Below are 12241 nucleotides of genomic sequence, written 5' to 3' on the forward strand. Positions count from 1 at the left end.
TAGGTTGTAGAATTCAATATCCAGTCCAGAAAGCTGCAACTGAAGGGCAGTTCCTCAAGCATGCCTTGGGTCTCACTATGATGGTACAGGAGGTCAGAGTGGGATGGGGGAATTAAAGTGGAAAGCAGTGAGAAGCTCAGGGTCACTGGGTGAAATGAATACCGATGTCTTGCAAAGCCATCACCAATACAAAGATGGTTTCTCCAGCATAGAGACCACAATGTGAACACTGAAATGCAGTGCACTACATTAGCAGTTCATCTGTTATATTTGCTCAGCTTCTTTTGTTTTCCTCCTTCTTCCTCTGGTTTTTGCTTCCAGCTCTGTACTTCACAACTCCCACATTCATTAGTCCACAATCTTGCTCTCCAATTGCTCCCATTCACTCACTGACCAGATAACATTGTTTACAGACACAAGATATTCTACAGATGCTAGAAATCCTGACTAACACACACAAGATGCTGGAGGAGCTCAACAGGTCATGCAGCATCCATAGAAAAGAATAAAGAGTAAAGGTTCTAGGTCTGAGATGTTGATTCATAGAAACATAGAAAACCTACAGCACAATACAGGCCTTCGGCTGACAATGCTGTGCCAAACATATACTTACTTTAGAAAATACCTAGGGGTACCATAGCCCTCTATTTTTCTAAGCTCCATGTACCTATCCAGGAATCTCTTAAAAGACCCTATTGTATCTGCCTCCACCACTGTCACTAGCAGTACATTCCAAACACTCAGCACTGTGCGTAAAAAAACTTACCCCTGACATCTCCTCTGTACCTACGTCCAAGCACCATAAAACTGTGCCCTCTCATGTTAGCCTTTTCAGCCCTGGGAAAAAGCCTCTGACTATCCACACGATCAATGCCTCACATCATCTTATACACCTCTATCAGATCACTTCTCATCCTCCGTCCTTCCAAGGAGAAAAGGCCGAATTCACTCAACCTATTCTCATAAGGCATGCTCCCCAATCCAAGCAACATCCTTGTAAGTCTCCTCTGCACCCTTTCTATAGTTTCCACATCCTTCCTGTAGTGAGGTGACCAGAACTGAGCACAGTACTCCAAGTGGGGTCTGACCAAGGTCCAATATAGCTGCAATATGACCTCTCGGCTCTTGAACTCAATCCCACGATTGATGCACTGTATGCCTTCTTAACCACCGAGTCCACCTGCGCAGCAGCTTTGAGCGTCCTATGGACTTGGACTGCAAGATCCCTCTGATCCTCCACACTGCCAAGAGTCCTACCATTAAAATTATATTCTGCCGTCATAAGCGACCTACCAAAATGACCCACCTCACGCTTATCTGGGACGAAATCCATCTGCCACTTCTCAGCCCAGTTTTGGATCCTATCGATGTCCAGCTGTAACCTCTGACAGCCCTCCACACTATCCACAACCCCCCCAACCTTTCTGTCATCAGCAAATTTATTAACCCATCCCTCCACTTCCTCATCCAGGTCATTTATAAAAATCACGAAGAGAAGGGGTCCCAGAACTGATCCCTGAGACAAACCACTGGTCACCAACCTCCATGCAGAATATGACTCGTCTACAACCACTCTTTTCCTTCTGTGGGCAAGCCAATTCTGGACCCACAATTCCCTCCACCATTTTACACTAGCCCTCTCCCCAACCACCTTCCCCCCAGCCTTTTTCAGTCCAGATGAAGAGTTTTAACCCAAAATGCCAATTCCTTTCCACAGATGCTTCCTGACCTGCGACCTGCTGAGTTCCTCCAGCATTGTGCATGTGTTATAGCTTATCACCATGCTCACTCTGCTTTTAACTTATCAAAGACAGCCTGCTCCTCCACCCCACCCTCCTTGCAGCTTTAGACGCTGCTTCTGTCTCCTTTTCATTTCTGACCTGAAAAGTTGACTCTGTTTCTCTTCCCACAGATGCAGCCTGACCTGCTGAGTATTTCCAGCATTTTCTGGCATCTCTACCTTTTAAAATGTTCAGAGGTGTTCTGAACAAATCTTTTCAAAAAGAATGTCAAGAGGAGAGATGCTGAGATTTACAGACACATTTCCTTGAAAAGTCTTGATCCTCAGTTAATGTTACGTTTTCACCTCGATTTCAGTGGCATTTATCAGGTGACCTGAGAAAGTAGCGGGTCCACCCCTTTATCGGAAACATCATGCTAGCATAGCCCGAAATGAGCTATAATAAGTTTAAGACCAGTACCTCTTCTGTGCCAATGATGTCTCTGGTAACATGGAATGAGGTGCAGACATCAGTAAGTTGCAGCCAGCTTCCCAACCAACTAGTGTCAATTTCTGTAGACTTACCCTGCACAAACTCTAAACCTCACACACCTCTAGACATTAAAATCCTGTTGTTCCTAATGATCTGCTAATTTATAGCCTGGTGTAAAATTGTTACAGCTGATGTTAGAAGCAGAGCTTTAAGGATTACTCCAAGTGCAGAATATAATGTGGAGGAATGACTTACTTTTCCACAAATGGTTGTTGTAGGCAAGTGAGTCAAAGTGTATGAGCAATCAGATTAGCATTTGAAGGATATGCAAAAACACACTGGGGGGGGGGGGGAGGGAGTAGAATTCATGAAGATGTTGTTCCAGTATGTTCACTGGCAAGCTGCCATCTTATGATTAACCCTCTATTCCTAACTACTTATGTGCATGGGAACAATCCTATCGGTTTTGTTTCAGAGAAGGAAAGCAAGGATGTGCATCCTCATAACTATGTTCATGAGGCACCACTGACCAACTTCTAACTCAGCTCACTTCTAAGCATTAGTAAGATTCAGCCTGTTATAATTAACAGAGACAGTCATTTTAGAGCCTGATGAATGAGAGACTGATATGTGTTAACAGAGCAGAATACACCTTTCCTACCTGATCTGCTGAGAATTTTGAAAATTTTGTTCTTATTGTACATTTTCATTTTCATTCAGTTTTCAAGTTGGGGGAAACCTTTAATCTCAGTACAACTGTCTTAGATATTATCAAGAGCAAAAAATAAAGAGCATCCTCTACGTAGAAAGTAAATGTTTTGTTCTGAGCACATAATATAAAATAAATAAAACACTTAAATCCATTACTAACCTGATGTAACTGCTGTTGTAACTTGCAATTTTCTGTCACAATTGCTAACTGAGCCTCCAAGTCTCTGTGTACCGATCTGTACCCAAAGTTGGGAGAGCCAATCAAAGTTAGACAAGGCCACTTGCTTCCTGACAAGTAATACCAAAGACCTATGTAAAAGAGTGATAACAATGAACAATGCTTCAGCTTAGATGAGGGGCAACTATTGTACTTTTCATTTCTGCTATGATGCATTGCAGCCAACAACATTACATGCAAGGCTCTATAATTTTAATCTGAACTGTATTGGCTTTCTTTTGCGACATGGATTGCCAGTTTGAGTATCCAGACAATGAGTTCTACAGATGGCAAGAGAAACAAGGGGATTCTTACAACAGATCTTAATCAGCAACATGTGATGTATTCCAACGTTGAAGATTCAATGGTCATAATCATATATCGGATCATCTAAAATCCACACTGTGGACCAGGTCACAATATTCTTGCTTTTATGGGTTTTGATATGGAATATCTTCCAGAGAGGTTGAAACCAGGGACTTGGGCTGTAGAGCCAGCGAGGGGATACTGGACCCAGCAATGGATCCATCCCAGAATTCCCTTTGTTGGGATATCTGTCCTGGGCCCTCAGTATGGATGTTGGCCACTGTTGTTCAGAGTGGCCTGTGTAATGTTAGACATGTCTGTGGTGATTTTCCTAAGTGCAGGTACTGGGAAGTTAGTGCCTATGATACCCATCTTGCAAAGGACGATGGAATCATTATGGTTAGTACATGGGCAATATAGGATAGTACTTGTAGCCATTCATTTGGAATGGAATTAAGCCGCCTTCTTACCATATTGATAGCAACCACTTATCTGCATGTTTATCTTCAGCTAATGACTGTAAGACCATGAGGGAAATTGATACTTGGCTGCAGAACATACTGAGAGGAGATTGAAGTGCAGGAAGAAACTGTACTTCTCCTTAACCTTCCAGAATGGTATGTAACAGGCTTTAGTTAAATGGTACCAATGTGCAAGTGTTCTAATAAGGATGCCAAGGTTTGTGGCTGAAGTATCTTGATCCCTTACCTAACACTGCTGTTCTTCAAAAGAACGACGACATGACTGAGTGATCTAGTTTGAGCTTGAGACAGGAGGCCTGGAAATAGCACTCATGAATTACTGAGACAAGTAATAACAAGCACTCTAGTTTGTTCTGACCAAAATTCACAGAAGTTGGAGAATGATATCCATGGTAAGGTCATTTAACTTGTAAACACTAATATTTCATTTTAAAAGTAGTACTCGTAGAGAAAAATAGATTTACTGTAATGGAAACACTAACTTCCTGGACAAACTTACCACTCAAAACAACACCTAAACAATTTCAATTAAAACTAAATAAACATGACACACAGATAATTTGCCAGCTCATTGTACTTCTTTTTAAACACAGCATAAGGCACACAGATTGAATAAATGCTGGCTTGTAAGCATTTTATATAACAAATCATTCTAAAGAAAAATTAGGTTCATTGGGAAAAAACCCTACAGGAAGCCAACTGCACTTCTCAGAATTCACACCAGAAACCATTCGGTTCAGACCATTCACGTTCTCTCACGCAAACTGAAAAGCATTCCATTTATGAAACATCAACAAAATGAGGTTTATGGTTAAACACAAACACTCTGTTAAGGCTGGATTTGTTAAAGTTTATACTGTGCTAATACAAATATTACAAAACATTCAAGATGGCTTCCTCTGCTAATGTAGAGTTCAGAACAGAACCACACTGCTCCTTCAAATAAAGCTTCTGAATGCACGATATGGCAAGATAGAAAATGCAGAAGAACTTGCATTCCTGAACATAAAACGATAAATATCAAAAGATTTTTAAAAATTACATGAAAATAGAAAATCCAAAATATTTCCAGAAAAAAGTTGTTGCAAATGTTAGCAAGTCAGAGAGCATCTGTAGAAAGAGAAACAGAGTTATTATTTCAGATCCAAGACATTTTAACAGAGCAAGGAAGTTCTTTTCTTTTTGGCATGTGCCTGCATGCGTGCGAGTCTGTGCGTGTGTGTCTGCGTGTCCGTGATGATGTCTTTTTTATGGCTTTTACAAGGTGCTGAGTGAGAGACTGTAGCGCGCCACTCCTCACACAGATATTTTTGCAGTATTTTTCCTTTATTTTATGAGGTCGAATTATGATCTCGACTCTCAACCCGGCACGGATGGAAAGTGTACTCAGGAGCGGACCCGGCTAGTTTCGAACCCGGGAACCTCCGCTCCCGGGTCCGGCGCCGATGTCATTGCACCACCAGCCGGCACCCAAAGCAAGCAAGTTCAAAACTACAACAGAACAGAAATAAGTTAGTTTCAAGTTGTAGTGAGGGTGGAAAAGGAATGATGAAGCCAAATATGTCTGATACAGCAAGAACAGCCTTGGCACATTAATACCCTGTTTACAATCGAATTGACTACACCAATACTCCATTTAAAATCCTAAACAACAGGAATTCTGCAGATGCTGGAAATTCAAGCAACACACATCAAAGTTGCTGGTGAATGCAGCAGGCCAGGCAGCATCTCTAGGAAGAGGTGCAGTCGACGTTTCAGGCCGAGACCCTTCATCAGGACTAACTGAAGGAAGAGTCTTCCTTCAGTTAGTCCTGACGAAGGGTCTCGGCCTGAAACGTCGACTGCACCTCTTCCACTTAAAATCCTAGCCAGCTACACTAATACTGTGTTCGCAATGTTACTGACCACACCGACCGCTGTACACAATGTTACCAACTACACCAACACTCTGTTCACAATGTTACCGACTGCACCGATACTCTGTTCACAATGCTACCGACTACACCGACCACTGTACACAATGTTACCGATTACAGCAGAGACTATTTCTTGGGGTTAAGCTGTAAGGGTATCGTTACAAGATAACCCATAGTGACATTATTTCATTACAATTTCAAAGTAGTGATTGCTTTGCAGTTGTGCAACTGGTAAAGGATAAATTATTGTGTCTTAATGAAGGGTCTCGGACTGAAATGTTGACCGTTTAGTCCCTCGCCATAGATGCTGCCTGACCTGCTGAGTTCCCTGACATTTGTGTGTCTGGTTCTGGATTTTTAACATCTGTCAGATCTCTTGTGTTTCCAATAAAGGACACTGGTTTTAAAATCATTTATGCAATGCGCAGACATCCATCAATTATTTCAGCATTATTTCATTTCAAAGTTATTTCCCTAACTTTCTCAGAACACAATTAGGAGTCACCATATCACTGCAAGTCTGGAGTGGAACATGAGTCACAGCAATTCCTTCTCAGACACACACCTGGGGCGTTATATTTATTTATTAGATACAGCATTGTAACAGACCTACCAGGCCCACAAGCCCATGCCGCCCAATTACACGCGTACATTTTTTGAACATGGGAGGAAACCAGAGCACCCAGAGGTACAGAACCTGGATTACTGACGCTGTAATGGCATTATGCTCACCACTACACTAGTGTACTACCTCTAAAGAGGATGTGTTTTTGTGACAGATTTCAGGGTTCTGAAAGAGGTGGCCAGAGAAATTGTTGAGACATTAGTAACAATCTTTCAAGAATCACTAGATTCTGGAATGGTTCCAGAGGGGTGGAAAACTGCAAATGTCACTCCACTCTTTAAGAAGGGAAGAGGGCAGAAGAAAAGAAAGTGTACACCAGTAAGCCTGATGTCAGTAGTTGGGAAGATGTTTGAGTCCATTACTAAGGCTGAGGTTTGGGGGTACTCAGAGGCACATGATAAAATAGTCCAAGTCAGCATGGATCCCTTAAGGGGAAATCTGACAAATCTGGTGAAATTCTTTGAGAAGTAACAGGCAGGATAGACAAAGGAAAGTCAGTGGGTGTTGTTTACTTGGATTTTCAGAAGGCCTCTTACAAGGTCTAGCATGTGAGGCTACTTGACAAGATAATCATGGCTATTACAGGAAAGATACTAGCATGGATAAAGCATTGGTTGATTGGCAGGAGGCAAATAGTCAGAATTCTGGTTGGGTTGCCGGTGACGAGTAGTGTTCTACAGGGTTTGGTGTTGGGACCACTTTTTTCCCACATTATACAGTATGTCAACAACTTGAACGACAGAATTGATGGCTTTGTGGCCAAGTTTGCAGACGGTATACAGAGAGATGGAAGGGAAGGTAGTATTGAAGTAGCAGAGAGTCTGCAGAAGGACTTGGACAGATTGAGACAATGGGCAAAGAAAAGGCAGATGGAATACAGTGTAGGGAAGTGTATGATCATGCCCTTTTGTACGAGGAATAAAGGCATAGACTATTTTCTAAATGGGGAAAAAAATCAAAGAAAAACAGAGGTGCAAAGGTACTTGGGGGTCCTCGTACAGGATTCCCTGAAGGTTAGCTTTCAGGTTCAGTCAGTGGCAAGGAAGGCAAATGCAATGTTAGCTTTCATTTCAAGAGGACTAGAATATAAAAGCAAGGATGTAATGTTGAGGCTTTAAAGGGTGTTGGTCAGACTTCACATGGGAGTATTGTGAGCAGTTTGGATCCTTTATTTAAAAGATGTTCTGACATTGGAAAGGGTCCACATGGGTTTCATGAGAATGACTCTGGGAATGAAAGCGTTAACGTATTGAAACCTATCGAATATTGAAAGGCCTAGAACACAGTGGATGTGGAGAGGATGTTTCCTATGTTGGATGAGCCAAGGACCAGAGAGCACAGCCTTAGAATAGAGGGACATCCATTTAGGAGGAATTTCTTCAACCAGAATGTGGTATACCTGTGGAATTTGTTGCCACAATGGCTGTGGATGCAAGGTCATTGAGTATTTTTAAAGCAGAGGTTAATAGGTTTTTGGTTAATCAGGGTGTTAAAGCTTATATGGATAAGGCAGGAGAATGGACTGAGAGGGATAAGTCAGCCATGATATACTGGCGGAGGAGATTGCAGTGAGATTGGCTGAGACTTCAACTGAAGGTATTGGGTTAAGGGTAAAACATGAAATATTTAAGGAGAACCTCTTCACTCAGAGGATGGTGAGAATATGGAACGTGCTGCTACAGGAAGTGGTGGATGCGGGGTCAATTACAACATTGAAAGAAGTTTGGATAATTACATGAATAGGACGGGTATGGAGGGCTATGGTTCAGGTGTGGGATGAGGAAGTACAACATGGAGTAGATGGGCCAAAGGGCCTGTTTCTGCACTGTAGTACTCTGACACTATGATAGCAAACACTTGGGAACATTATTAGCTGAAGGATACCCTTCCAAGTACCATCCTCACTTGGGAGAAATATTGTTGACTTTTCAATATAGTTGTATCTGAATCTTGTCAGCAAAGACTGGACCCAAAAATTTAATTCAGAAAACACGCCTATGGTGTAACAGGGCTAATCTTACTGCAGCTGATATTTATTCAAAATCATCGGGGAACAAGCACTTCTGTCAAAAATCAATGGCTACCTTTGATGCTACATAAGCCAAGAAGCCAAAGACCTCATACATAGAAAAACAAGCAATAAAAGAGCACACAATCTCAGAGCAGCTGAGCTGCTAGAGTATTGAGCAGGAGTCCCAAGTATAATGATTTCAAGGATCAACTTTATTGACCATTTCCATTTACATGTACAGTGGATTCCGGTCAATTGGGCCATCGTTTAATCAGGGCAGTCACTTACAAGGAACAACTCTTAAAGAATGAAAACTAATTGAGAGAATAGCCAGGATTCTCTTCATTTATTTGCAACACTATGGCACTTGATTTGGCCAGGAGACCATGGCCGAACAGTTCCTAACTAGCAACAGCCGTGGGCACTCCCATGGCCATTACACTACAGTGCTTAGATCAAAAAGTTTTAAATCAACATCAGCTGCGTGTGTTGTGTTCAAAAAGCAGTGATTTTTGTCACTGATAGTTGGTGAGTAATAAACAGTAAGACAATTCAGAACTGTTTTGCTTACTGCAGTTCCAAGCATTCAGGCTTGGACATGCCAAGAATGGCCAGGGGTGAACATGAAGTGATTTTACAATTTCAGCAAGGTAGGAACTACAAAGAATATGACGATATCAATCATCTGGAATGTTACAATTAAAATGAAAATTTGGAGGATGCAATCATCAAAACCATTGCACGGATTTTGTTCATTTACAGCCAATCAAAAGAACATGGCAGCATACACTGGATGAATTCCTCTGTCGACAATTATTAGGAACTAACACACGCCTTTACTGTAGTAGTACTGGTATTGTTCTAATTTGTCACTCTGTTTTATAACTTTTTAAATATTTCCATGACACATCAGTTAATTGGGACCAAAATGCACTGATCCCAATTAACCAGAATCTACTGCATTAAGAATTTGCTGTGCCATGACATACACCAAGACAACAATGATAAACAGATAGAGGTTAAAGTGCAGATATAGAATTAAATGAGCATGAATTCCAGGATGTGTTTCCAATTCAAACAGCATTGTAGACCGTGGCTTTACGTATCTTCAGTGTGTTGCAATAACGGGGGAAATAGGGATGGTGGTGGTGTGGGGGAGCAGCGTAACAAGAATAATTGATCAGATTAACTCCAAGTTCCTAAGAATAAAGTGCCCTAATGTTGGTTATATGATAGGGGAGGGGATATGAACAGGGTGGAAAAGTGGGAACAACGCCATGAGTTTTACCTCTAAGCTGATTAACAAAGTCAGAGCGAAGAGTTTTTTTTCTTCCATCCCTAACCATCCAACTCAAAATTATGGCCAATTTGAAGAACTGTTGCTTCAGATATTGACTAATTTGCCCGATTATCTAAGTTTCAGTTTCAGGCCCTCTCGCTCCAGTTCCACAATGTCCCTAAACACTGTCCATCCATATTCTCATCTGCTAGATATTTCATTAATAGCCCCTTCTTTCTCCAAACACAACAGTTTTAGCTTCTACCGAATTTTGTAAGTGAGTAGATATTAAATTCTTGTAAACCCCTGCCAACCACCAGGTTTGGACCAGTTGTAAAGATATCTAAAAATATGTTCTCAGTCAGTAAGCCACAAATACAATGAACTGTCTGCTTCATCAACTAAACACAGAGACTCTCATTGCCTGTGTATTCTTGTGATTCAGTTACACAAACACAAGGGATTCTGCAGATGCTGGAAATCCAAAGTGACACACACAAAATGCAGTACTGACGAAATGCCTCAGCCCAAAATGTCGACGCTATTTCTCTCAGTAGATGCAGCCTGACAATTTGAGCTCCTTCAGCATTTTGTGTTACTCTAGATTTCAGTTACTGATTTCTCCCACAAGAGTCTGATTCTGGAGAACAATGACCAACCGACATCAGCCCGGTCACTAAGTTTTACCATGTAGCCTTATAACATGCTGCTCAGCTGGCAAATGAAACAAGGTCATACGAGGCTACACAAAATTTTACTGGAACGTAATTCCCTACTGCAAAAAAAATTCTGCAATTACATTCAATTACACGGATTCATGGAGTTGTTTTCAAAGTGCACTATATGAATTCTGGCCTTCCAAAATCAACTTAGTCACACAATGTACACTCACTATTCAAAATACCTGTCTATATATAGGCATCCGTTAGTCTCGTGAGACCATGGATTTGTGCCTTGGAAGGTTTCCAGGGCGCAGGCCTGGACAAGGTTGTATGGAAGACCGGCAGTTGCCCATGCTGCAAGTCCCCCCTCTCCATGACACCGATGTTGTCCAAGGGAAGGGCACTAGGGACGATACAGCTTGGCACCAGTGTCGTCGCAGAGCAATGTATGGTTAAGTGCCTTGCTCAAGGACACAACACGCTGCCTCAGCTGAGGCTCAAACTAGCGACCTTCAGATCACTAGACCGACGCCTTAACCACTTGGCCACGCGCCAAAACAAAAATACCTGTACACCCGCTCACTAATGCAAATAAACACATAGACACGGTCACGACAGTCAGTTGTTGTTCAGCGCAAACATCAGAATGAGGAAGAAATGTGATCTAAGTGACTTTGACTGTGAAATGATTGTTGGTGCCAGACGGGGTGGTTTGAGTATCTCAGAAACTGCTGATCTCCTGGGATTTTCATGCACAACAGTCTCCAGAGTTTACAGAGAATGGTGTGAAAAACAAACAAAAAACATCCAGTGAGCAGCAGTTCTGTGGGCAAAAACTCCTTGTTAATGAGAGAGGTCAGAGGAAAATGGCCAACCTCATTCAAGCTGACAGGAAGGCAACAGTAACTCAAATAACCATGCATTATGTCAGTGGCATGCAGGAGCATCTCTGAACACACGTCAAACCTTGAAGTGGGTGGGCTGCAGCAGCACAAAACCACACCAGGTTACAATCCTGTGGCTGCTGACTGTATAAACAATTACTTTTGAGGAAAAATGCCACAAAGGGTGCACTTGGAATATTATCAACAGCTTTGGGCCCCATATCTTAGAAAAATCCAGAGAAGGTTCACAAGGATATTCCAAGAATGAAGGGGTAAACATATGAGGAGCATTTGGCAGCTTTGGGCCTGTACTTACTGGAATTTAGAAGAATACAGGGGGATCTTATTGAAATCTACTGAATGTTGAAAGGAGTAAATAGGGTGGATGTGGAGAGGATGTTTCCTGTGGTGGGGATAACCAGATCTAAAGGGCACAGTCTCAAAATTGAGGTGACCTTTTCGAACAGAAGGAGGAACTTTTTTTAATCAAACAGTGGTGAATCTGTGGAATGTTCTGTCACAAACTGCAGTGGAGGCCAAGTCCGTGGGTACATTTAAAGCAGAAGTTGATAGATTCCAGATTGGTTGAGGCATCAAGGGATACGGTGAGAGGGCAGGTGTACAGGATCAGGGATCAGTCATGATGAAATGGTGGAGTGGACTCAATGGGCTGAATGGCCTAATTCTGCTCCTCTGTCTTATGGTTTCACCTTGATTAGTTTCTGAAGAACCATGTTGTGCACAGAAAATATACAAACAGCATCAATATCAATAGGTAACCAATTCTAAGTCTGCAAGTTGGCAATACTGCAGTTTGAAGCCAAGTGTTCAGGGTCCCGGTCAATGGATACTGCGGCGTTCAAGGCCTGGAGTTTGGGGTCATTATCCAGGGTCCCAATTTGCTGTCATCAGCAAGTCCTGTGTCGATACTAAAA

At 42.0% G+C, this 12241-nt stretch overlaps 1 protein-coding gene across 3 annotated transcripts in view; it reads right to left on the minus strand.

Moving 5' to 3' along the window:
• LOC140187363 (CDP-diacylglycerol--glycerol-3-phosphate 3-phosphatidyltransferase, mitochondrial) overlaps nt 1–12241 on the minus strand; it is a 51630-nt gene that overhangs the window by 2101 nt on the left and 37288 nt on the right. For 2 of the 3 annotated variants that reach the window (XM_072242614.1, XM_072242616.1), the window contains one exon: nt 3085–3233. The exons of the other annotated variant lie outside the window; for it this stretch is intronic. In XM_072242614.1, the coding sequence (XP_072098715.1) occupies nt 3085–3233 (149 nt within the window). The remainder of the gene's footprint in view (nt 1–3084; nt 3234–12241) is intronic. 3 annotated transcript variants of the gene reach the window in all.

This window comes from Mobula birostris, chromosome 24, assembly GCF_030028105.1.
Source record: "Mobula birostris isolate sMobBir1 chromosome 24, sMobBir1.hap1, whole genome shotgun sequence".
In the NCBI taxonomy this organism is placed as follows: Eukaryota; Metazoa; Chordata; class Chondrichthyes; order Myliobatiformes; family Myliobatidae; genus Mobula; species Mobula birostris.